The following is a 27,445-nucleotide window of genomic DNA, read 5'->3' as shown; positions in this document are numbered from 1 at the left end:
AAACGGCAGCATCAGACTGATAGCCTTCAGTACAGCAGCTGTCTTTTAGAGCTCTAAATGGAAGCCATGTACCTTCCACCACCTTACACGAACACTTTGGTTTCTCTTGTCTCAGTCATACTGCCAGGTGACCTGCTTCAAATCACATGTTCTTGATGCCAAAGCTGCATCTTCCCTATCTTTAAACGTCATTCTATTTAGTAAAAATGTAATACAAATGTTTTTTTTTTAAATAATTCCATTGAACCAAAATGCTGAAGTTTCTCTAAGGAAAATACTCCCCTGATAAATGTTTAAACTTCACCTGCTTCATCAAAAACACATCCCACACACTCATGTGTTTGTCTTTTGATATAATGCAACAGATCCATCTTCTACTTAACTGATCTGCACGTGGTGCCTCAAGAACCTGCAGGCATCAGGATGGGAGTCTGGGAGTGCTGCCAAGAGCTCCCAGGTTAACAGGAATCCGGCTGTATCCTCACGCAGGACTCAGACCCAGAACTCCTCCTCCTGCCAGCGTTACAGTAGATGGGTCAAACGCACCAACAAACTACCGGCCTCTGAAGCAAACTGACCCACATCAAAGCACAGGGGCTTGTGAATCCTATGAGGAAGCTCAAGAACGAACAGGCACGAAAACGCACCCCGGGCAAGCTGCAATTAAATGCCAGCTTGGAAGCAATTTGGTATGTGGAGAGCTGGGGAATGTATTGACAAGAGGAGGTTATTTCCTTTGCTTTTCCCCCTCTTCTTCCCAACTCCTCGAGTGCCATTGCACCCTGGTCTGTACCCAGCCGTGTGAGCAGAGGGCTCAGCAGTGCAGAGCAGTGGTGATGAGTAGTCACACTACCATCAGCTTTAATGCCAATAAGGGAGCAGCTTTAGAACTTCAAGCTTTTGAGCATGGTGTAACAAGTAACATTAACTTATATTTAATCACTTTGCATAAAGTACCTATGCTCCGGAATACTCTTTGCAGGCCTCTTCCTACACGGTTTCACCTGGATCTCGGTTTTGAGCTAAGTACCAAATACACCTATTCAGCAAGTGACAGGCTTTCCATGCTAAGAACATGGAAAACTAGTGACATTGCTGCATGCCAGACGTGTACACAACAGATCAATCTTTGCAGCCACTGCTGACAGAGCAGTTCCTGCTGTTTCTAAGGGAGCAAGAAAAGCCCTCATTCAGTTTGGCATCACGCAACGGCTGTACAGGTGAGGTACAGCATGCTGTCTTCAGCAGCATCTGAAAGAAGTCCTTGAGCAGAAGAGCTGATGTAAATGAATCACTCCTTAAACAGCAGCTCCACTGCAGTCAGGCTGGGAGGGGAAAGTGAGGGTAAACAAATGTTGCGAAGAGGACACATTAAAAGTGCTGCGATGCCATTTCAGTCCTGGATCAACAGACAGGGAAAGTCACTTGCTTTATCTGTGGCTAACAAAGTTAAGAAATAAGTTAAAACACAGCAAGTCTCAAGCAGCCCTTTTCCTGCTTTGCACAATGACTTTTCTAACATCTGGATTACACATTTCTCAACTCCCTTCTGTCAAACTGCTCTTTCCAAGGGTTTTTTCAGAGCAGACATCACCTATTGCAACTGTTTTATCAAAATGGTTTGCAGGGTGCACAAGAACCCACAAGGAGCTGGACTCAAGGGGTAGATTCAGGTTAGACATAAAGCAGAAGCTCTTCCCTGTGAGGGTGCTGAGGCGCTGGCACAGGGTGCCCAGAGAAGCTGTGGCTGCCCCATCCCTGGCAGTCTTCAAGGCCAGGCTGGACACAGGGGCTTGGAGCAAGCTGCTCTAGTGGAAGGGGTCCCTGCCCGTGGCAGGGGTTGGAACTGGAGGAGCTTTAAAGGTTCCTTCAACCCAAACCAGGCTGGGATTCTCTGATTCAAACAAATAACCATCAGTGACGTCCCTAACTTGAACCATTCACTGGCAAAACCACGATGTTTTAAATTGACCAGCACAAGGCCACCTGTGCCCATCAGTCTGACGCTCCGATGTGGTCCCCAGCCTTTAATCATGCACGGAAATGACTCCCCCACTGCTCCTGCCATAATTCTCCACAGCGAGATCACAACCCCTCTGCCCGTATCTCTGGTGCTGTTCTGTTATCAGCACTTCAGGATGCTGATGGGATCTTTTCAAAACAACTCTGTCAAAAATGCCACGCCTGAAAAGCGGTCACTGAAATGCTCTGGCTGTGAGCTAATCATTAGAAATACTTTCCACAATGTCCAGCCCCTCCGGTTTAGATTTCCTTTTTCCTGCTTTTCTCCCTCCTGTGGTATATTATTGGCCTATTATGGTTTCCTCCAGCTCCGGGCAATAACATTCCAATTATACCATCAAATACACTACACAAAGGGGAAGCCGAATAGGAATGTTATCTGCATGACCTGGGACAAGTCCAGTTCCCTTGGCTAACCCGTATGTACAGCAAGTATGTCACTGAAATGGATGAAATTAAGCAGTAAAATACTTTAAGAACTACTTAGTGGCCACATTTAGACTTCTCTTGTCCATATTTAAGTGCTCACCAAGTCACAGCGCATGTCCAATGAGAGCAGCAGGGATTTGTGACCGAGGGTTGAGGCTACACTTACATTGGAAGGCCACAGGAGAGGCAATGATGGGTGAATCAGATGTTTCTGAGAGCTACACCTTCCTTTATAGGTTTCACTTTGGACTAGCTCTTTCCCCGGACACTCAAGCTGGACCAGAGAGCATCTTCCAGTTCAGTTTCATCCCAAAGACATGGACATCCAAGACCACTCTGAGATGCAACTCAGTGGGCGAGGAAGAGGCATGGGTGGGAAATATCAGGGGTAGAAATGAGAACTTTCACACTGATGCACCCTGAGAGGCCACAGAGGGGTTAAGTAGAGAACAAGAGAGACCCAGCCAACAGGAATCTGGAGCAGACAGTGGTCTATGTACTTCCACAGAAGAAAAGGAAGCCCTCTTTATAAGGGCTTCAGAATGGATTTTATAGCTTGTAAACATACATAGACTCTTAGCTTTCAGCCACAGAGATCTACTACAACTAAAACCAGCAAATCCCTCTTCTGTCCAAGGGCCTGCTGGAGAAAACATGACCTAGGACACCCACCTCTCCAAACTCCTTCACTATTTTAACTGTATGCCCCAAGGAAAAAGTATCTCTGAGGCACCAATGGGTTTAATTTTGACTTGGGGTATTTGGATAAAAGTGTTTATGCAATATAAAATATTTTTCACATAAATTGCTATTTGGCTGATTCCTGAAAGGTACTCGAGGCTTTCAGCCGTTTCTCTCACTTGTCCCTGGATGCACTGTTCTCCTAAATTCAAGCTTTAGTGTATGGCATCACTCCTCCTGCTCTGGAGTAGGGTTCAGCTTTGATCAGGATTAAGAAGCTGTGATAGCTCAGTCAGTCATAGTGACAACCATTGATTTCCTTCTATACCCTTTCCCTTGTAATATGTAAAAACCACAGCAGTAACTGCTCACAGTGTGGTAAGAAATAATGACATAAGTCCATGCTATACAACTATCCATTAGAGTTCTGCTTTCTTTACTACTCTTTCCCTGTTTTTTTTAATTGTATCAAATTGGCATCCTTCCTCAATTGCTTAGTTCATAAATTTGGGAGGGAAGGGACATCATCTTCTTATTTCTAGTAGTTCCCTGCATGGTAACACAAAGAAAACCACGTTAACTGGCCCCAAGTTGTTCTTACAGGACAAACGCCTGCACCGCCAGAGCTGGTGCTTCGTCTCAACAGCTCAGCTATAACAACTCAATTACTTCCTTCCCTTGGAAAAACTAATTAAAGAACTCTATCAGACTCCTATTCTGCTACTGCGAGGAGCTTTCATGCAAAGCTGAATGAGTGAATAAACAGACATGGAAAGAAGAGTGGATTAAATTGATTTCTGCTGTATATAACAGACATACATTTCCTGAAGCTTGGATTTCCTAACAACAACCAAGAGCACCTCCCTTTCCCTGGTGTAAGGCACAGATCTACATCTGCTCGATGCCACCAGGAAAAGTTTAAAAAAAAAAGTATTTCAGAGAAAATTCAAAATTATACCAATAATTTTAGACAAAATTGTGCTTCCTGAGATGACTTAAACTGCAGGATGTTGTGATGCTGCTCCACGAGGAAATCCCTCAGAAAGAGAAAACCATACGAGAACATTCAGACCAACACCTCCAGGAAAGCACAACCAGGGCCAGCTGGACAGAAAGCCTACTATGCCTGAAATTACTCCTAGCATTAGAATAGCACACAGTTCAGAAATGCCAAGCACGTCTGCTGAGCAACTGACCCCACAAAGGGAGCTTCATGCCTACATGACTGTGTAACAGGGATGTAGCACAGGGACAAGGGGCTCCGGTCTTCAAACATGCAGAGCCTTTATGGTTGATACTGCAGTGTTTGATACAGGCCTTGCTGTGAGGAACTGAAAAGCCACTAGTAATGCCTACCACTGGATATAAAGGACATTTGATACCAAAGGAGACAGAGAAATAGGAGAATCTTTGATGAAGGCATTTCTCCAGTGACCCGTTCATGTTGTATGACACGTTCACACGCCAACAGCATCTTCATGTGCTGTTTCACCACTTTGCCTGGGCAAAGAAACCTCCAAGCTGTCAGCAATTCCGAGCCCTGGGCATATCTCCTATGCACTTATGTGCTGGACTTACTAAACCCAGTGCTTTTAATGTCTGTGGTCTTTAAAATCCTTTTGACTATAATACACAATCAATGAGTGATGGGAAAACAAGGGGATGCTGTCTGGGAGCTTATGTCTGCTGAATGGGAGAAATTCCTCTTGCATGTTGTGGAACTGGCTGCACGCACATATATAAACAGATAAAGTCCTGTCTTGGCCTTATGGCCCAGACTACAAAAGTAACTCACCCTACTAGTCCAGCAAAGAGATCACACAACTTTGTGTGCAGGGTACATAGAGAGCTGAAGGTACTCAAAGGGTCTGACACATGCCAGGACTGGATCAAAGGTGGCAGAACTACACTTCCCCCTTGGGATGTGAAGAGCCACTGGACGTTCCCAGCTGCTCACGAAACTGCTGCCTGAAACAAGGAGGAGTTGAAGCAACTGCTCAGGGGGACAGATGACACCGACCATGGTGGCACAGCTGGAGGACTGAGCCAGGCCAAAGGGAAGCCTCCATCCTACCACAAGAAGGAAGAGGACTGAGGGTAAGAACCCAACACAGCTTTCACTGAATCACCTTTAGAATCACAGAATCCGCCAGGTTGGAAAAGACCTTTAAGATCATCACATCCAGCTGTTCCCCAGCACTGCCAAGGCCACCACTAACCCATGGCACTGAGACCTCATCTATGTACAACCATCCTGAGGAACAGACCCTCTCCCAGGTAAAAGCAACCCTCATTTTCCTCATGCAAGCAAATGCAGATGCTCACTGACTTACTCCTGCCTAAAGCAGGCAGGCAAATGCCTTAATTTTTTGTGGTTTTTTTCAATTTAAATTGCCTTAAATTCGTTTACATTCCCATGGGAATGAGAACTGGTATTTATGCTTCACTCAATGCACATGACTGGCATAAAGCTCACCAAAGAATGCATAACAAGCAAATGCCCAACTAATATCCAGTGACTGGGATTTTTAAGCATTGATTTGGCCCCATATACTAATGTAAAATGGACACTGATGGGCACTGAATAAATGGAGCCTGCATAAATATACTGATAAACACGTTCTGCCTGGAGCCTGTTTTGGAAAGGAAGTCATAAAACCTGCTCTGATAACAAATCCTCCTCCCATTTTCATTTCACTATGAAATGCTTTGGTGTAGAGGAAGCAATTTGAGCTCTTCCTGCCTCATAAAGCCACTGTTAAAAGGTGTGACAGAGCTATTGACGTAGTGCACAGGGCAGGGAGCCCGCAGGGGGAGGCAGCAGGAACCCTACAGCTCTGACCCGATACTGGTGGTGCAGGGCAGGATGAGAAGGAAAAAGCCCTGTGTGTGTTTGGTCATGAGACTCACACTGTGAAAAAGGAGGACAAAAGCCAAAACATACCTGTACCTGGGGAGTTTAACATTATTGTCAGCAGGTTTTGTTATCAGAAAAATTCAAACCGTAACAACATATTGCAAATGATGGACAAAATCTTAAAGTTCTATAGTGAATAGTTCATCTTTTAAAAAGATTTAAGAAAACTGGAGGGTCTGGGGTTTTTTTAACAACCATTCGTTGAGGAGAGAGGGAAAAACCTGAAACAAAGCACACATACAGAACCCAAGGCAATAAAAATGCATGTAAATGCACAAGAACCTGGTACAGGTTATCTTCCTCATGGAAATATGCAGAAACTGAAGTCTTATGCAGAATAAGAAGAAGCTCTTGAGAACAGCAGAGCCTGCAACAGTGTGTTGTAATTTGACTTTAGTAACAGCTGGAAAGCAGTGATTTTATTTCCATGTTTTCTATTTGAGCGCAGCTCTTTATGGAGCAGTTACTAATCCAAATACTACTCATTTTTACAGCAGCCTCTTGCATGTTGGAAGAGTTGGGCAAGATTGCTCCCCGAGCCACAGCTTTCCCTGGGATGCTGCCCATCGCTCTTGTTATCACCTTGAGCAAATCCCATTCCCAGTCTCACCTTCCATGTTTTTCGCACCGCTGTTCAGTTGCCACTCACTGTTTGCAGAGCCAAAGTAACAGGGCCAGAGATGCTGTCAGCTCTAAAAACTACACATAATGAACAAGAACCATTTCAACCAGCCAGGTTCAGGGCTAAACCCCTGCTGTGCCAGCAGAGCTGCACCACTGCACCAGTACCACCACCATCAACCTGCATTACCTGCCTGTTTTAAGGATGTATTTGCAAAGAAACACCATAGGGTCGTTGTTCTTTCTCTCTTTTCTCAGTAACAGCCTAAACTGAAATAAATCAACCCATCCTCAAGTTGCTACCGTTCAACATGGCTTCTTGTAGGTAACTTTGATAACCCTTGGTTTTAAATTGCAATATTTCATTTAAAAGACTGTTAAGACTCCTCAACGCTCAGGCTCTCTGCAGCTGCCAATGCAGAGGGGGCTGCAGCACACATAATTTATCCCAGGGTCAGCCTACATGCTTATCTCTGAGAAATAACTTGGATGGGAAAGAATTTCCCTTCATTTGGGATCTGCTGACACTTGAAGCACCTCTAGCACCAACTCTGGCAAGTTGCACCTGCAGCAGGTGAGATGGAACAAGCTGCTTGGATGGTAAAACTGTGCTCATTTCTGTTAGTCTCTTCATCAAACATCTACGTATTTAACTACTTGTGTACATACCCAGTGAACTCAGGTTTTCTTTACCTAGATCGATACATTTATTATTTTTTTTTTGTATATTTGTGTAAAGAACACCCACCTTTCCTCTTTCAGGCTCTAAGCACATAGAGAGCAACACTATCCAGTGTGGCACTGGAGAGTCCGAGACACAAGAATCTGAGTTCCTCAAATGAGTCTACAGCAACAGATGCCACATTTGAAACCCGGATTGCTCTGGTCACTGACCATTGCTGAAAGCTTCCTTTAGCCCCTTCACTAAAGATATGCCAAGAGGAGAACCATACAGAATGGATTTGTCTTTTAGAGACTTTGGATCCACAATGAGTTTCATTTTCATTTGGTGGGGAAGAGAGGCAATAGGAGAGAGGAAACAATGAAGAAACCACCACACAGGATATTTTTAAGGCAGTGAGAACAGGGACAACTTGCAGCCAGTTCCAACAGTGAATGCCCACCATCAAAACTGGAATTTAGATTTGTTAGATTTCTTTTCTTTCCTCATAATCCTATTCAGGTTATCTTGTCAAGACTGCTGGAAAAATAACTGACAGCAGCAATAAGAGAGCCTCCTCCTCGATTCAGATATTCAGCTGTACGAATCCTATTACATATGCAACCAGAGTGTAAACCAATCATTTTCCCTTCTTCGCCAAATGGCATTCAGCTGTCTCTGATATTACTGTATAATTTAGCAGCTCTGAAAGATAAGCAACCAATTAGGATCATATCCACACGTTTGTTCCCCCCGCTGGTGCGAGACGGACAGAATCTGAGATTTTCCCTTTACAGCACCAGGCTGGATCAATTACAAATCACGGCTACTCCTGTCAATCTTCACAAGCCTGCGGGTGAATAAGAAAGGCAGAGGGAATCTTCGGTAGCTGTCACAGATCCCAAGCTAAAGCTAATCCTGCTGTTATAACTCTTCATTTCAACAAGAAAAGCCATAAAACACACTGAAAGAAGACACCTTCACGATGCAGCGAACACATCCTACGCCTACAGGTGATGTTCTAATTTCACCTCTAACTAGAAGTCAGGTAAAGGCAGAGGAACAATGAGCTGCCACTTGACAAGTGCAGGTGCTCACAATGGAGCAGCAATTACATAAAAACCATGAGGATAAATAGAAAATGGAATTGGTGGATTTGGTAAGTGCCGTTTTGGTATGTGTGTTTGCTTTTATCAGTCTTTCTGGTAGCAAAGAGACTGTTCTCAGACTGAAAAACTCCACTGGGAATCCAGAGTAAGCCAAAAGAGCTGTTAAAGAGCCCATTCCACAGCTGCGGTACCACGTATACACATCCTAGTTCATTCCATTTCTCCTGCATAAATACAGACAAAATACAGCTGAAGAACAGAAAATGTGTATTAGCAGGTCGAATGTTTCTCAAAGAACATCCAAGCTTTTTGCGCCTACAGGTTCCTTCTGCACCTCTGCCTCATGTTCCTTACAGATTATTCCTCCTCACAATGGGACACAGCATTTCTTTAAACACAAGTAGCTCTTAACCACTAATTCCAGTCATGAAAACCAAAATTAAAGAGGTGACACAGCCCAAGCATTTCCAAGTGTAACTGTGTCAGCAGTGATCACTGGAACCCAGCAGCCTTACACCGAATCATGGCACACATGATGGGATCTGAGCACCTTCATGAGCTTCCACTTCTTTTTTGGCCAAGGCAACTGTAAATACGGTCATAAACTAAGAAATGAAACCAATAAACGCATTCAGAGCGCCCTGTAAGTTTTGTTCTGCTTCCTGCGACCCACCACGCACAGCAAACATCCATCCTTTAGGAGTTTCATCTACATTAGAGCCGTTTCTTCAAGGCGTGTGTGGAAACAAGAACAGTCGATTGAACACACAGCACGAGAACTGCTGGCCTCCCAGTTTCCTGAAGTTCTAATTCAAGCAGTTTGAGATCTACTGTGGTTCAGTTCAACTTCTCAACAGGACTATATACAAGCAGGGACCGTAAAGAGCCCTAAATAAACTACTAAATAAATAGCCATTTATTTAGTAATAATACTAGCCAGAGGGACTAAATAAAGGCTCTTTTTTAAACAGGGACTGAGTCAAGAAATGACTCTGAATTAAACCAGCTTTCTGGCAATTCTGCATAGCCATGCAGCCAGGAGAAACACGAATGCTGACTTTCACTGAGGAATAATAGCTAAGTAATGTAAATGAAAATCAAATCCAACCAAATCCCCTATCTTTCAGCACTGAACATACTGCTCTGTTTACAGAAAATTAGCAATGAAGTGTACACAGCCACTAACAAAATATTCCCAGAGTTTGGCTTTGGTTTGACAAAACACTTTGAAGTCAGTTTGTGATTTCAGATGCTGTTTATGTTCCTAAGCCACAACTTTCAAAATGAGACTCCCAAGCTGTTCATCCATCATTCACATGAGGCCCTTTTGGTATCATGAGTCAGGGATGGAGGCAGCAAGTTTGGAAAAGATTTCACCTACACCCAACACAAGCACTGCCAGTATTTCTTATAAACTTCCTTATGCCATCAGTGTGAGGTCCCTGCCTAGTCTTGTTTCTAAAGGTATTTGTTGTAGTGGATTTTACATCCTCCTGCTTTTGGATCTCCCCACAAGAGCAGATGGGATCTCTCACATCTCACCAGGTTTTGACTCCCAGCAGAGCCTGGTACCCTTTGGTCTTGAACACTGCCAGGGATGGGGCAGCCACAGCTTCTCTGGGCACCCTGTGCCAGCGCCTCAGCACCTTCCCAGGGAAGAGCTTCTGCCTAAGAGCTCATCTCAGTCTCCCCTCGGGCAGGTTAAAGCCATTCCCCTTGGCCTGTCCCTGCAGGCCCTTGTCCCAAGCCCCTCTCCAGCTTTCCTGCAGCCCCTTTAGGCACTGGAGCTGCTCTCAGGCCTCCCCTTCAGGAGCCTTCTCTTGTCCAGGCTGACCCAGCCCAGCTCTCTCCAGCCCTTGCAGCAACTCTGAACACAAACCACTTCTTTCTGAGCAAAGAACTAGAACGGTCTTCAGGGTCAATACCCACCAGGGGAGCAATACCCACCAGAGCCCTTCGCTTTTACTCAGTGAACTTGTGTTTATCTTGCACTGATGTTTCACCCATAACACTCTATGTATTTTTCCAGTACTTTTACTGTCCCCAAGAAGTCAACACAATTCCATGGACTGAGAAAGTATTACCTCAAACCTCAACATTCTTGATTCACAGTATGTAACTGCATACAAAATACTCTAAATAAGTAACTCTGTAAGAGGTGAGAGAGCCTCAGAAGTTACATTTGATATCGGTGGAATCACCCAAAATGGATCCCAAAGTAACATGGGAGTTGTCAGCCTCTAGGGCTCAACCACTCGCAGTACAACCTAAATCTATGTAATTTTCTACAGATGGAAAAGTATCCAAAAGTACCACCGAGTTTTTCACAGTGGAGGACAAGCCTCTTCGTGCTAACGTTTGGACTTCTTTCAGCAGAAGCCAGCATTTGTCAAACAGAACCCATATGTGCCTCCTATGGCAGAGGAGTGGAACTGAGATGGCAAACAGAGTATTTCCTCTATCTTGATTTAAGTAAGTCTTTTGACATTGCCTTGTGTGACATTTTCAACAGCAAGCAAGTATCCTCCAGAGAAGGCTACGACAAAAGGGCTGGAAGGATCAGATGTGGAAAAGAGCTCTCAGTGCTTTGGTGAAGCCCTGACCTGAGCCAATCCAGAGTCTTGCCCATCCTGTTTCACTGCTGTGACTCGAGAGAGCTCATGGCCAAACTCTGGCAGAGAAGGACCAGCATCAATGAAATCGTTCATGCAGCAGTGACTCTGGATGGGATTAAATTACACCAATTTAGGGCAATAAATGATGTTTTCTAAAATTACTCAGAATTAGGATTCACATAATGCAATTCAGCAAGGAATTAGTATCACCCAGTGCAACTGAAGTGGTGTCATACTGTAATCGAATTTGGTTTGGAATGTCAAACTGCCACCAGTAGCAAACACTTGTTTCTCCTAAGGAGATCAGCAGGGGAATACATACCACAAACCTGTTATAATTAGACTATTACATTAAGGCTACACACAGAGATAAACAGGGTCCAGCCACCCCTCTCAGACCACTCTTCCTGAATCATGAAATACTGCTGCTTAGGAGGGATCTCAGGAGTTTACCTACGCAACCCCTCACCCGAGCAGAGCCACCTTTAACCAGGTTGCTCAGGCCCTTGTTCAGGTGTGACTTAAGTATCTCCAAGATCACTACAGAACCTCCTGCCGTGGTGCACTGCCGGTGTACTACTGGGTACCAGCAGCACGGTCCAGTCATTCACTTGAAGATCTCACTCCTACACAACTCACAGATGACAAACACCTCACTTCTGCAGTGTAAAAGAGCTAAAATCCTGCAGTATATTACCACGCTCCCTTTGAATTTTGAAGGTGATACAGCACATCTCGGTAACAGTCTGAAATTGTTCTCTAAATAACGCGGCATATTTATTTACACTGATTTGTCTTTATACAGCATTCAAGAATCACTCCTTTTTGGTGCCTGCATACTTGTCAAATGCCTATCACATGGGGGTGACAGGGAACCATCTGCCTCCCTCCCCAAAGGCACCGCCTCTTACTTACTACCACCTGTTCCTTTTCCAGTCCCCAAATGGCAGTTCTGAGCCATGCCAGTTCCTCTGGAGAAAGCCAGGTTACAGGTCCTGGATTTGCTCTTCAGGCTCCTCACTGCCATTTAACCTTCCCAAGGAAAACCCATTCCTGACGTTTTGACAGACCACACAAAGGGACGCTGGAAAAAATGAACCTGTAATTCAGTGAGGACATCAGTAAACCTGATCCGTAACTGAGATAGTCAGGGCTGACCCATCAATTGGACATAAAAAAGGCTGGGTTTGCGTAAAAAAGGAAGGGAGAGATTGGAGGTTGCTGAGAACATCACTCCCAAAGCACAACTGAGGTTCTTCCTTCTCACTGGGATACGCAGGAGTCTCCATGGTAGCATCTGCAGGACATAAGAACAAACCACCTATCTCAACACGAGTCAAAGAGAGGAGCATGGAGATGCCAAATGCTGGCGGAGGGCAAGTGCAGAGGAATGTGGTAATTGAGGCAATTCACTTTCTTTAGGCAGCTCTTAAGTTCTCCCTAAAAGGCAGCAGAGCCACAACTCCAGTGAAATTCCCCAAAGGGGAAGGCAGGTATCTGAGAAACAGGGACACAATTCCAAATCTCAAAGCACTTGGAATGCAGGTGGGATACTTTTCAACTCCATGGCAGAACTCTACACCTGAAGTACAGAGGACATTGGTAGAAGAGTATTTAACTCAGACCATCTACCCAACACCTATTCCCTCTCTTCCCGCTTTCAACCTTCTCACTGCTGGAAGAGTTGCCCTAAAACTCTTGATGCCACAATCCTTTTGTATGTTCCAGGAAAAGCAAAAGTTGTGGTCTCTGTACAGCCAAACCATTTCCAAGCACAGTCTTTTCTATCAACAGAGAATTACAGAGTTGGAAAACAAAAAGCCTCTCCAATAAGCCTTCAACTTCCCCTTTTTTAGCTAATTAAGTTTTAATGTTTTCCACAAATAACTCCACATCTAGTGCAAGCTTTTCAGAGTCCACCCGAAAGACAAAAAAGGACCAAGCCAGAAGAAACTTGGAGCAGATAATCACAATGTGCACTTTATGCCTGTTGCGTTTAATGATAATGCTACCCCCTATGACTGCAGAAAATCCAGATGTGGTATTTGACTTTCCCCAAGACCCCCAAGAAACCCTCAATGAAGCCATGGATGGAACAGCACCATTGCAGAGAGCAAAGTGCAACACAGTGGAGGATTTCCACGGGAAAGGTTTTCACTGAAACAAGCTCACATACAGAAGAGCCAACCGAGTTCTGATATAATACACAGAGCGCAAACCGCTTTACTGGTTTATTTCTATTTAACCTTTCTCACTGTATCTCCCTTAAAGTCTGAGTAACTCTACTTTTTCCAGCTACTCAAACTCACCTTTAATGGCAGCAACTACCTCCTTCCTTGCTGTCTGCTACACCATGCTCAATGCTGTGCTCTCTTTACAGATGCCCACGCTATAGACTTGGCCCAACACTGGCCCATAAAGAAATTCCATAAGGCCTCTACTTTCTAATTTAAATTTAATTAAAGATCAATTTGATAAGCAAAATGGCTCATGGGAAATAAGTCTGCAAATAGCTAGTCTGGAAATTGCCTATTCCACTTTGGAAGGAGAAAACAGAACAGCAAGGGAAGGGGCAGGCTGCTAATTGGGAAGAACTTCTATGAACACTTCACATTTTCTCACTGAAACTAATTTCTCAGTTGGCAAAGTGGATAATTCCCATCAGGAGGGATGAAATTTAGAACAAAAAGCATTCTGAATGAACAACTGAAGTGTTCAGAATAGGTTTTTCTCAAAGCAGTGGGTTTAATTTTCATACCAAGGTAGCTGTCCTGAACTGCTGTGTATGATCCCTTCACCACTGTTCCCTGAACACTGCTCCCTTCTTTGCCATTCACATACTGTGAGAAGGTATTAAAATATCAAAGAGCTGTATTTGTTGACTGTTTATACCAGCTTTCACAACTAAGACACAGCATGTTCATTCCTACTCTCACTACTGGTTACGCCACTACTCAGCACCCAACCAAATAAAGTGTGCTTTTGGTGATGTACCATGTGTTTATCTCTACTACTGGAGAACAACAACTAAACTGCATCTGGGTTACACAGGGAGTGCATTGTTAAAACACTGCAGGCCATGTAACAGAACAACAGGACGCCGGGGTGTATCTTCACACCCGAAATGAGACTCCATCAACACTGCATCCACAATCCATTGGCAGCATGCAAAAGAGAAAGGACAGCATTATAAGGCAAAGTCCTCTAATGGAACAGGACAGGTTGCCAGAGTAGAACAGGAAGGAGAAACCACTGGGCAAACAACATGGGAAGGAAAGGAAGAAAAGTGAGACTACAGGAACTGCAATAACAACAGTAATAGTAATTTATAACCTACTACTGGGAGCAGGGTTAACGTACAGACTCGGGCAGGGCTTCAAAACCAGAGTACATTAATTATTCAGTATTTTTCAAACATGGAAAATATGGAATAATGCTTCCGTTTGGAAGATTTGGGAACGACTGAGGTGATTCATGCAGAGAGCAGAAAGAAAATTACTTTTACTGAGTTTTCTGGCAACCTGATGACAGTAGGCTGCTGCCAGATTCAGGCGCCTACCACCACTGGAAGGCTGAAACCCCACAGCTCTCTAGGATTAAAGGTACTGAACCCAGCAGAGGGCACCTTTTGTTCCCCAAATCCTTTTGGGAAGTACATGCATCTATCTCTTCAGCCTGCAAGGAAACATAGCCACATCCAATTGAGAACTCAGAAGAAGCTCTAAGTGCACAACTACCCTTCAAAAGATTCAGAAAAGAAAAGCTCTCTCTCTGTGGCATGCTCTGCACAGTGAACACCAAACCCAGGTCTAGTAGATTCACATCTGTTAACATTACAAGCATGAAGTTACATCATGCCTCTGACCATCCGTAAGGCTTTCCACCCAAATAAAAGATTACAATTTGGAAACAATACCCTCTAAAGCCAGGCAACACAGGCCCTCCCTCCCCCCCAAGTAAAAATGACTGTTGTCTGACTTGTCTCTCCCCTTATCCCTCTTAGTTTTCTTCTTTCTGCTCTTAGAAGTTATTTTAAAGAACTGTGTGACCTGAAAGAGCAAAACAAGCTGATGCCTCAGGAACAATATTTGTACTATGTTTTTTTGGGAAGACAGTAGGTCTTTAATCATAACAGCAATTATTCTCTTTTAATATCCAAAACACAAAATGCAGAGCATTGCAAGGGGAGCATTGTTAGTAACTTTTTTAAATCTCAGCATGCAACAATACTTCAGATACAAATACAAGGTTGATCCTATGGAACTCCCCAGTTTCTCCTAAGTAACGTTAGGTGCACGGAAGATGACACTGACTCACTCCTGTGATTTAAAAAATCCAACCTCCTGCAGTAGCTGAGCCCCAGATACAACACATCACATGGAAAAGGCCCTCCGAAATTGTTTTTCCCCACCATTTGGCATTCTACTGTCATGATTTATCTTACCAAGGTCAAGTATTATCAGCTGGGCTCCAGCCTGTGCATTTCCAACATCATTTTCTGCAATGCACTGATAGAATCCTTCATCTGATTTCACCAGACCCAAAACCTGCAGATTATGTTCTTTCTGAAGAGGAAAGGGAAAACACAAGGCTTACAAATGGGTTGCAACTGCAAAAGTACTGCTGTTATTATGGCACATTGCTATGACAGGCACAACTTCCAAACGAGTAACATGGAAAAGCGTGTTTGGAGTTGCCCTCAGATTTCACCTCTCTTGCGTTGAATCTTCAAATTACAGGGTATCGAAAAGCAGCAGCAGCTCTCATTAATGACTATGATTTTGTAGCATCACATATCACTGGCAACTCATACCATTTCCACAGGCATTTTTATGACATTTTAAGCGGTGGATGCAAGCACACTAAGTGAGATCACTGTTACAATCCTGCAACCTCTGGTATCCAACCAATTACCCAACCATTAAGTTCTCAACTACGCCTCAGTAATGCCTTTGACTACATCTAAAATTTCCCTCTAGAAGCACCAGAACTCACGAGCCACAGCTCAGTTATATTTATATTTAAACTCTGGCAACTGGCCCTGGTTACAGATGACTGCTGAGAGCAGTCACTGTTCGCTGTGAGCTTGCGCTTCGACTGGTTCAGCCAACAAAGTGTGCTCTGTCAATGTGTGTGTGTCTGTCTCATGGAAAATCTAAGCCATAAAGACATCACTTTGTACAATATAAGCAACATGTTGTAGTGTTTTGGTAAAGTGACTGAATTACGGAACATTAAAGGTTTCAAGAAGCCATTTCTCCTCCAGGCCCCAAACATCAACAGTACGGAAGCAGGAAGCCTATCCTATAAAAGAACCAAGTTTCCATACATGTGTGCTAGAGGTCAACAGCTCAGAAACAAGCAAAATGCACAATATACTTACAATGATTTTGAAATAGTCACTCGGGATAACCATGTCTCCGTTCTTGACCCATTTCACTGTTGGAGTCGGTTTTCCAGTCACCTCACACTCGAAGACAATGTCCATGGATTCATGGGCATAAATATTTGCCGGTCGCTTCAGAAACTCAGGAGGAACTTCAAATAAAATGGAAGAAAGACAAAAGAGGGTGTTAGCATCCGCAGAAACACTGGTTGTGCTCGTACGCAACCACAGAGTAAGACTCAACACAGTACAAGCAGCAGCAATGTGGACAGGAAGTTTCAGATCAGGGTTTGACAGAATATGATACAAGCTCTATCACTGCGCTATTTCAAAACTAGATCTGGGCCACCAGCCCACCAAGACAATGGCTGTTTATAACTCTTCCCAATAAGCTACACTTTGACACACGGTAAAATCCAGCTGGAACTGCCCCAGACACACAACACTAGAGTGGAATCAGGCGGCATTGTGTACAACATCATTTTATTTACACTTGATCTGAGCAATTATTCAGATAAAATCCTCCAGTTGACACAGAAGAGTTTTTTCAGGGAGCTCTTTGGACTCAATACTTAAGTCACTGGGTAAGCAAAAGCTGAAATTATATTAAAATGGACATAAAACTAAGATGAAATTTTCCAAGGGTACCACGGGCTTGTGTTTAGTGAAGAAATTCAGCTTGGCAAATAGATAGTGCTGTACTGATCCAAAGATTTTATTCTCTGGTTTGTGCGAGCTCAAGAAACTCTGTGTGCAGATACTTTTGTATCACATCCCAATTTTTCATTTGCATCACATTCCAGTGCCTAAAGGGGCTGCAGGAAAGCTGGAGAGGGGCTTGGGACAAGGGCCTGCAGGGACAGGCCAAGGGGAATGGCTTGAACCTGCCAGAGGGGAGACTGAGATGAGCTCTTAGGCAGAAGCTCTTCCCTGGGAGGGTGCAGCTGTGGCTGCCCCATCCCTGGCAGTGTTCAAGGCCAGGTTGGACACAGGGGCTTGGAGCAAGCTGCTCTAGTGGAAGGGGTCGCTGCCCATGGCAGGGTTTGGAACTGGAGGAGCTTTAAGGTCCCTTCAACCCAAACAAGGCTGAGGTTCTATACTGATCAGTACTGCAGCTCTATATGACCAAAGATGTGTATTTCCTAACAGCAAACCAGACAAGTTCTTCACTCAAGACATGTACAAAAAGTGGTACCTCTGGGTCTCTGCTTTTAAAATGTCCTGATGTACTCTGAGCAACCCTAAGGATATGTAAAATCCATAAGAACTCAGAGATACTGAACTTTCTGGTAATACAGCAAAGCTGTTGGCTGCGTACTAGCACTCAACACTGCTTTAGCTTGGCAGTAGAAAGAAGAGCTGTTTGCAGCCACAACCAATTTGAATATCATCTATCATGAAGAACATTCAACCTATTTATTGTTCTTTTACTACACCACTGGCATTAGGGCAATTTGCTTACGATGTTGGCAGGTTTAATTGTTCAAGTTCCAGGAAGTCAAAGCAGCCTTTTGCCCTTTAATATTTATCAAAGCAAGTCAATCTGGAAGGGCCGCAGAGTTTAGACAAATATTTTACACGCTCCACCTATCAATGGGAGTTATTCCATGCTAGGGAATAAGGAATCCCAGGTCATGGTTTCCTTCTTCCTGTGAAATCATTGTAAAGGTTTGTAGGTGGATTTAATACTTCTAAAACAAGCAGCTCTTCAACCCCCCCCCCCCCCCCCCAGTTTTGCATTATAAACTAGAGACTATTAGCATATGGCAATATTTATTTATAGAGCAAGATGATGTTTCACTCTCAGATAAGCATGTAAACCTATACCAGAAACTGTGTTAAGGATGTATACGTATCTTCACAGCTCAAACTCTCACATACTGGAGCAAAAACCTGGATATGGCTGCACCCAACTGGCTGGGACTGCAGACATTCATTTCACATCACCTCTCCATGATTTTAACACACACAACTGAAACTCCACGTTAAATGGATTTAGATACTTGTGTACTTACTATCTGTATCAGACGGCTGTTACAATGACATTTGAAAACCATCTTCTGCATTTCTTTGTGACCAAATTACTTAATTCTTTATGAAAACAGCGCCTTTGATTTGAAATCTTTCTTCCTCCCTCACATTCCTCCTCAGCATTTGTCTTCATTGTGAGCTGCACTTCCCATACTGCAGCCTTGATTTGGCAGGCTCGGTGAGCCAGGGGTGCTTGGTCCTGGTGTGACAAGCCCCCCACACACCCTCTCACATACCCTCTGTATTTGCTCCGCTTTGAACTGCTCTTTGTAGGCTGCAGACTTCCAATTACTTGTGTGTCATTTCAGAGGTGTCTTACCGGGGACTTGAAAAATGCCATAAATACAGTGTTATCACTACAGCAAGTATCTTGCCACATTCATTCTGCTGTATTTGCCCTTTCTTAGATGCATCACACTGAGATCAGCCTGTGATAGATCATTGCTCTCTCACTGTTGGCTGTTTTTAGCTAATGAGTAATTTTGTTCCAGTCTGCTTGATCAATAGCTTATGTTCTCATTCCCGTTCAATCTCCTTCTCCATATGCATACAGACACACACACACACACATCAGTTCTTGAAATGCTTACAGAGTTGATAAAAAGGAATGTGAAAATTGGACACATGAAAAGTTCAGATTTTCCATGGATGTACAACGGCTCCTGTTTTCATAGCATTAGGTACAGGATAACATGTAATTCCTCAGCCATGTATTAAACTTGCCACAGGAAGCCTAATAAACACAAGTCAATGACATCCCCTGTCACAAGCACAAAACTTGGGTTAAAAAAAAACCCAAACATCTGACCACCTCAGGATACATGGAAACTGCTGTCCTCAGTAGCTACACCGTAAAACCCAAGGACAAGAAACGGGATACACATGAGAAGTTTAATGAACAGCTCTTGATACAAAAAGATACCTGCTCTGGGTTCTAAGCTGCTTTTGCCAAAGTTGGTCACTTCATCAAAAGAAGCATTAGGACACAATTTACCCTTAATTAAACCATGTTTTAACCCAGTTTTCCAGTTACTTCTTGTATTTGATGGTTACCTCTGAGGAAAGGGACCTGGGTGGGGGTCCTGATAGACACAAGCTCCATAGGAGTGAATGGTGCGTAGCTGCAACAAGGAAAGTCAACAGGATGCTGGGGAACATCAAGGGCATCACCAGCAGATGCAAAGGTGTCACCTGCTTTACTCAGCACTTGTTAGGCCACACATGGAATACTGGGTTCAGTTCTGGTCCCCACTACACAAAAAGGATGCAAACGGGCTGGAGAGGGTCCAGAAGGGCCACAAAGATGACTAAGGACTGGGCAGCACGTGAGGAAAGGCTGAGAGCTGGGACTGTTCAGCCTAGAGAAAAGGTGGCTGAGGAAAGACCTTATCCCCATGTGCCAGTATTTAAGGGTGGCTACAAAGAAGACTGAGACTCCCTTTTTTCAAGGAGTAACATGGAAAAGCTGAGGGGTGATGGGCACAAGTTACCCCCAGGGAAATCCTGACGGACACAAGAGGAAAATGTTTCACAATGAGAACAATCAGCCACTGGAATAACCTCCCCAAGGAAGTGGTGGAAGATTCAGCTGGACAGGGTGTTGAAACATCTCATCCAGGTCGTGCTTTGCTTAGAAAGGTCGGACCAGATGATCCCTCCAACTTCGCATTCCATGATTCTCTTTCAAAAGCATATTTAGACACCCTGTTATTTCAGAACTGATGAGCATAAATGGCACAGAGGAGTCACAGATACCCAGCAGAAGAACAAACAGTGATAGTTTGGGAATGGTCCCTGCTCATCTGAGAGGTTGGGAGATGAGTAGAGGGTGAGGAGGAGGCAGGAGCACCATAAGGGAACTGATGGACCATCCCATCTCAAACAAACTTAGTACAAAGTAAAGTGCTGGGCTCATTTCTGGTTTCTTCACTGATGTTTAACTTGGGATGAAGACATTCAGAAAGTACTCAGGTTTCTTTGCCAACTGATAGAGCTTTAACTCAGGGCATCATTCACAAGCAGGCATTACCACCGAATCCTAAGAGGCAGTATTTTTGGCCACAAAAAAAGAGAGTTGAGCTAGATATCCTGTTACCTGCTCTCAAATATTTCTGATTTAGGAGATTAAGATTTTGAAACACATTACCTTTTCAAAGTGACTTTGCTCTTCTGGTTTATGGAGCAAATGCCAAGCTGCTTACAAGGGATAACAATATGAGAAGAGCTCACATTATTATCAATTGCTTTCCAGTTAATGAATTTTAAAAAGGTTTTAAAATACACTTTTATAGTTTAACTCCATCAGATTAACACAATGCAAGTACAGATGTTTGTGGTAGAGAAGTTACATTGATAACCAGGGAGCAAATGAGCCAATTACCATATCAAATAAGATTCGTAATGGAATATTATGTGTTCTGTTACCAAACAGACAATTAAACTGCAAAGAAGACTTGGCAGCTCTGCCCACTCTTCTATCCCTCTTGATGTTAGCACGAAAATAACAACTACTTTAATTGCAAGGTGCTTGCACAGCATTTCACATGTGCTATGGGACCCTTCGAGGGTCCCTATCCAAGAGCATCTCCCACCCTTTTGTAGACTTATAAGACAAAATATTTTGATCATAACAGCAATGAAGGAAACAAAAAAAACCCAATCTGTGCCAGCAGTTGATTCTAGCTTCTAAGCTAAATCCAAGGGAAGGTGAAACACTTGGAAAGCAGTATGTTTTTTTAAGCCAACAGCTGTAAAATGATGGGAAGAGCTGAGGAGCTACACACATGCAAGAGGAATTGCACGCTGGTTGAAGTACAAATGGGGGTGGATGCTGGGCACAGATCCCATCCCGAGTACAGGTGACCAGAAGGGAACAGAAACAAGTTGCCCCAACTCTCTGCTCCTCTGTCTCTTCAGGTCTAAGAGTGGTGAAAGGCATCATGCTGCTGCACAGGGCTGAAGCTCTCATCTTCACCCTTGTGTGCCAGCACAATCCAACGCAGATTCACACAGAAAACACTGGCTCAGGATCCACACTGTCTGTGCCTTGCTTTTTAAATGCTCAAGGTTCAGAAACCTCCCAGCAGCTACGTGGAGAGATGACAGCAGCATCATTGAGTCTGGACTTGACAGAACAACCGGTTCTTCAAACGTCCTCTCAGTGGTCACTGGCCTTTGCCTGCTCTCTCTCATTAAGAGGGAAATTTTGTGGCCTTCAGGGGCAAAGCTGAAAGAATCTATTTTCCATTCAGCCATCTGCAGTGCTTCAAATGAGAGGGAAATTAATTACATTCAACCCTCCTCTCCATCTCTTGAAGACGAGCTTTCCTTTCAGTCTCACAGTCACTGATGTAAGAACAAAGGTCTCTGGTTTTGCAGCGCCCTTTCAAACCTGAAGCATCGAGCCAAGCCTTGTGTACAAGGAAAGGGAAAATCAAGTTGTGCACAATTAACTAACCAGAACTTTCAACTCCCTCAGTTTCAAGCACGATGAACCTTCTGCTGCAATAACCACATCAAAACGCTGCTGTTCTCGATAAGGTCTCACATTTGTGCATGTTAACCTCGCCCAAAAGTCAAATCCCTACACCTAATACCCCATAAGGAGGCAGAAAACTACAGTGGTGGCAAGGCAGCCATTCCTGCCAGTCAGCCTTGAGCAACAAAGGAAACCCTGCAGAGGCAGAGAAGGGGCCTCAAGCAGGCAGGGCATTCAGACCATCACCACAACAACATCTAAGAGTTTGGAATCATTGTTTTAAGAGTATCCAAAAGACAACAAAGTGCTACATGCCTAGTGCTCCTCAAAGGACAGGCAACTGCACTCCTGCCTCACTTCCTGATGCAGTTAAAACACTCCCTGTTGTACATGGGGTGCAGAAGAAGAGTCTCATTTTCACACAACAAACACAGACTGAAACTTAACTTGAGAAAGTCTTATTTCCCTTTTAAAAAGCCTTAATCAGTACACTGGTGGCCCAAGCATGGCATCACAGAAAACCATCAGACAAAACTCTACCGGGTTCAGGCACCATCATCTCTGTTATGCTGCTCTGTTGTTTCCCCACATGCTCCATCACCTTCTGTGCTGATGAATTACTTGCTTTGCTGCCATCCATCCATTCACCAATCTGCAGACCCGACTCCACTGTCCCTCAGGAGCTATGTAAGCATCTTTTATGTACAACACACTGCCTCTAGCACAGGTGAAACAGCCTCTTCATTGACCTTCCCTAACTGCGAGTCAAAACTCATTAGTACCAGTAGCCAAAGGAGCTTTTCACTAGCCTGAACAGGGCACTGGGAAGTCTGGAGAGGTGAAAAGCACCATCTCTAAGTGAGGAGAACTTCTCCTCTGATTGCTGCTCTACCAACAAGCAACCTGAAGCCAAACCCAAGATCTCACACAGCACTGCAGTATCACAAACTGACAAAACAACCTGCACTAGGATTATGTTTCCTGATTAAGCTGGATGCATAACTTTGGTTGCTTGATGTTTTCTATAGCATGAACAAAGCATATGCATTAACACCACCACAGGACCATTCCCCCTGCACACTGAAGCAGCGTTATACAGCCTAAACCATCCAAAGGACTGCAATACAACTGATTTTCCAAACAGGAATCGTCAAGGACAAGACCAAAGCAGCCATTTCAGCTCCCTCAGCCACCGACAAACACCCTCAGTCCCGCCCCCCCCAATTAGGTGCATTTTCCAAAGTCACACAATTAAACCACAGTTCTTACCAACATCTCTTCACCTCCCCTCCTCTTCCTGCACTTTTGTCCAGGACAAATATTCCTTCAGCAATCGATGCTTACCATTCCAATACAAAAGCATTTGCTAATGCCAAAAGTTTCCACGTACTCCAAATGGTAGATGTAAAAACTAAGTAGACCAGATAGATTTTCACAGCATATCTCTGGTTAATCTCAACTTCAGCATTCTTGGTCAAATTACTTCCATTTTACAACTTTTTTGGTTTGGTTGATACGCTGGAGGGAAGTGAGAGGATGCCACCCAGAGGGATCTCGACACGCTTGGGAGGTGGGCTGATGCCAACCTCATGAAGTTTAACCATGCCAAGGCCACGGTCCTACACCTGGGTCAGAGCAATCCCAGGCACAGCTACAGGTTGGGCAGAGAAGAGATTTAGAGCAGCCCTGCAGAGAAGGACTTGGGGGTGTTGGCTGATGAGAAAATGAACATGAGCCGGCTTCAGTGTGCGCTCACAGCCCAGAAAACAACCGTATCCTGGGCTGCATCAAGAGGAGCGTGACCAGCAGGGCGAAGGAGGTGATCCTGCCCCTCTGCTCTGCTCTTGTGAGACCTCACCTGGAGCATTGTGTGCAGTTCTGGTGTCCTCAGCATAAAAAGGACATGGAACTGTTGGAACAAGTCCAGAGGAGGCCATGAGGATGATCAGGGACTGGAGCACCTCCGGTATGAAGATAGGCTGAGGAAGTTGGGGCTGTTCAGCCTGGAGAAGAGAAGCTGCGTGGAGACCTCATAGCAGCTTCCAGTATCTGAAGGGGGCCTATAGGGATGCTGGGGATGGACTCTTCATTAGGGACTGTAGTGACAGGACAAGGGGTAACGGGTTAAAACTTAAACAGGGGAAGTTTAGATTGGATATAAGGAAGAAGTTCTTCATTGTGAGGGTGGTGAGGCACTGGAATGGGTCGGCCCAGAAAGCTGTGAATGCTCCACCCCTGGCAGTGTTCAAGGCCAGGTTGGACACAGGGGCTTGGAGCAAGCTGCTCCAGTGGAAGGTGTCCCTGCCTATGGCAGGGGGGTTGGAACCAAATGGCCTTAAGGTCCTTTCCAGGCCTAACTATTCTATGATTCTAACTACATTTCTGATTCTGTGGGGAGAATCCTTACCCTGTATTTCAGTGCACAATCAGAATTACCACTAGTGTTTAAACTGGACATTTTAATATAAACCCTGTTTCGTATCAGCCCAAAATGGTAAGTCCAGAGGAATTCTAATTTCTCCTCCAGGGAGAACAAGATACTCGATGAGGACATGCTAGAAATTCTATTAGAATCCTTACAAACTTCGTTTCAACAACTGCAAGTCTGTTTCTAAGAAGGCTGTATCTCTGCCCTACAATGAGTGTCCTGTTAATCCATTCAGCCACTCCTTAGGCCAGTATTAACACGTGCAGCACATAACTCCTTCTCCAAATCTACCTGTCAAGTGAGACTCCTCTATTTTAGTGAGATGTTTGATTTAAACAGGATTTTAAAATCTTGGCTTTTTTTTTGTGGTAAATGTGCTGAACTGGAGGGTGCTTTAGTGGATGGGTCCAAATCAGACCCCAGACATCATCTCATCGCCTGGGATAAGCTCATCTTTCAGTGCTAACCCCGGAAGACTTGCATTATGTACAGAGTGCATTTTATTCAAACTAACAGCAATTTCCTTGGTCACTTAGCTGAAACCAGGCAATTTCTGCCAGCCAGCAAGCTCAGCACAGAGGGCAGACCACTGAAAATGGTTTATATCCTATACTGCTTGCGAGCACCCATGGAGCAGGTCCACTAGGTTATCAAAAAAAGGCAGAGCGTTGAAGTCTTGCAAGGCAAACACTGAAATTAAACAAATCTAGGATAGATTAGAACATTAAACTCTTAAGGTGAGAGCAACAGTTGTCAGATGTCTCAGTCATGTCTTACATTCACCTCAATCTACTTCATGGTACCAAAGCGTAATTACAAAGAGTCAGCAAGCCCTCTGGCCTTCTAAATCCATGCTTTTCCAACATCTTGATTCTGGAGTCTGCTCCAAAATGACGTGGCATCCTTGACCTCCTGCCATTCCCACCAAAACACAGATAAAACACATAGACGGATGTTTCACAGATGCAGTTTGGATTATCCTTTCATTCTATGCTGTGCTTGTACACTTGAAGAAAAGCAGCTAGTTTGTATCTTAAACAAAACCATGGAAATTACACTTTAAATGGGGAATTACAATGTTCCTCCTTAAAAGCAGCAAAGGTACATGGATAAGGACTCTGAAAAGAGTCTGAAAAGCAAGCACCTAATGTTGTATGGTTTTGCTTATGTGGACTATCTGGTGCTCTACAGCTTCCTCCACACATGCCTAAACATGTACTCCACAGAGATATGATTTCAGGGCAGGGGGTGGCCAGAGTGCATTTGAATTCATTTGAAAACAAAGACTGTGCAACTCCAGTGAAGCTGCTGAAGTACGAACTCAGCAGGCAGCCCCTGGATAAACATTTCAGGAGCAGAAACAACAAACCAAACCACATTCAATGATATTACAGCTAACCAGATAAGGATGAACAGTACAGAACAATAATAAAGGGAAATTACACTGATCAATTAGAAAGGTAGAGTAAAAATGTCAGGATATAATTCAATAATATCCTGCATTTATTTTTTTCAGAGAGCAATAATAAAACGTGCACTTAAGGAAGAGGAAGTAATAGCAATAAACACTGCAGGGAAAGGTCTGAGACAGAGATCAGAAACACAACCATGAACGAAACAAGACTCCCAGGACCATCACGGCGCGACAAGAGGCAATCACACAAGGAGGTTTAACACCAGCTCCTGAGATTCTCCTTCATCCAACACACTGCCCCAGCAGCTGAGCACCACCACTGAAGGAAAGCAGGAGCTCTGTGTTACAAAAAGCAATGAAAACGCTCAACGACTCAGAAAATTGGCTCCAAAAGCAGAATGGAAGCCCTGGATTCAGTTATCTGAGCAAAGGCAAGATGGAGCAGTCATGCAGTCGGACACCTCAAAGGGGTTAAGAAAGCTTAACGCATAAATACTGCAATAGAAAGAAAAATGGGGGGTGTAGATAGATATTTATATGTGTGTATATATATATCTATATCTCATTCCTGCACAAGAACAACTCCTACACAGGAGTAACATCTAGATGCGTGCCCTGTTCTAAAAAAGTTCGTATTCTAAACAATTACTTGCTCACTCTTCCACTTTGCTATGAAAATGGGTTCTTTTCGGTATGAACTTCATTAAAATTAAAACAAAATGAAAATCTCTAAAGTAACCATTATGAACTTCTAAATATGTAGGAGATGACATTTTCAGGAAGAACTCTCATTAAAAGCTGTGAGCTTGGCACATGGATTTGGACTGCAAATCATGAGAGGTCATGTACACAGACCCACTAATGGAATTGGCTGGGAAGTCTTCCAGGTGCACAAGCATACAGCGGGTTCTGGAAGCATCCCATATACTAGCAGTACTTTTATGGTGTTCCTAAAATTCTATGTATCCAAAAGGTAGGTGTAAATAATGTCAATGATGGTCAACTGGTCTGATCAGCAACAGTAACGAGCATTTGGAGAAAGAACCTTACCCAACCAGTACCTGCTGCAGATGCAGCGCCTGCTCTGTACTGCGTTCACAGACATAGAATCACAGAATTCCACACTGGTTTGGGTTGAAGGGACCTTAAAGCTCCTCCAGTCCCAACCCCTGCCATGGGCAGGGACACCTTCCACTAGAGCAGCTTGCTCCAAGCCCCTGTGCCCAACCTGGCCTTGAAAACTGCCAGGGATGGGGCAGCCACAGCTCCTCTGGGCACCCTGTGCCAGCGCCTCAGCACCCTCCCAGGGAAGAGCTTCTGCCTAAGAGCTCATCTCAGTCTCCCCTGTTTCAGTTTGAACCCATCACCCCTTGTCCTATCACTGCAGTCCCTGATGAAGAGTCCCTCTCCAGCATCCTTGTAGCCCCCTTCAGACACTGGAAGCTGCTCTGAGGTCTCCACGCAGCTTCTCTTCTTCAGGCTGAACAGCCCCAATGTTCTCAGCCTTCCATCCTTCAAAACATCCTTCACAAGGTAAAACATATCTCTTTCCCCACAAAATACATGCAACTAGATTGAACACACAGTATTTCCCACACATTTAACACCACTATATTTTATTACAATTGTTGTCAGTTTAACTGGTCCAGCCAT

The 27,445-nt window shown here is 44.1% G+C and overlaps 1 protein-coding gene across 9 annotated transcripts in view; it reads right to left on the bottom strand.

The window, feature by feature from the left end:
* Window positions 1-27,445, bottom strand: part of NEO1 (neogenin 1) — a 186,800-nt gene that overhangs the window by 49,437 nt on the left and 109,918 nt on the right. For all 9 annotated transcript variants that reach the window (XM_062612112.1, XM_062612116.1, XM_062612117.1 and 6 more), the window contains exons 6-7: window positions 16,439-16,593; window positions 15,500-15,620 (exon numbers count right to left, since the gene is read on the bottom strand). In XM_062612112.1, the coding sequence (XP_062468096.1) occupies window positions 15,500-15,620; window positions 16,439-16,593 (276 nt within the window). The remainder of the gene's footprint in view (window positions 1-15,499; window positions 15,621-16,438; window positions 16,594-27,445) is intronic.

This window comes from Pezoporus occidentalis, unplaced genomic scaffold, assembly GCF_034315485.1.
Source record: "Pezoporus occidentalis ecotype Australia unplaced genomic scaffold, CSIRO_AGI_Poc_V1 ctg159, whole genome shotgun sequence".
NCBI lineage: Eukaryota > Metazoa > Chordata > Aves > Psittaciformes > Psittacidae > Pezoporus > Pezoporus occidentalis.
This window is presented reverse-complemented; position numbering and strand designations above follow the sequence as displayed.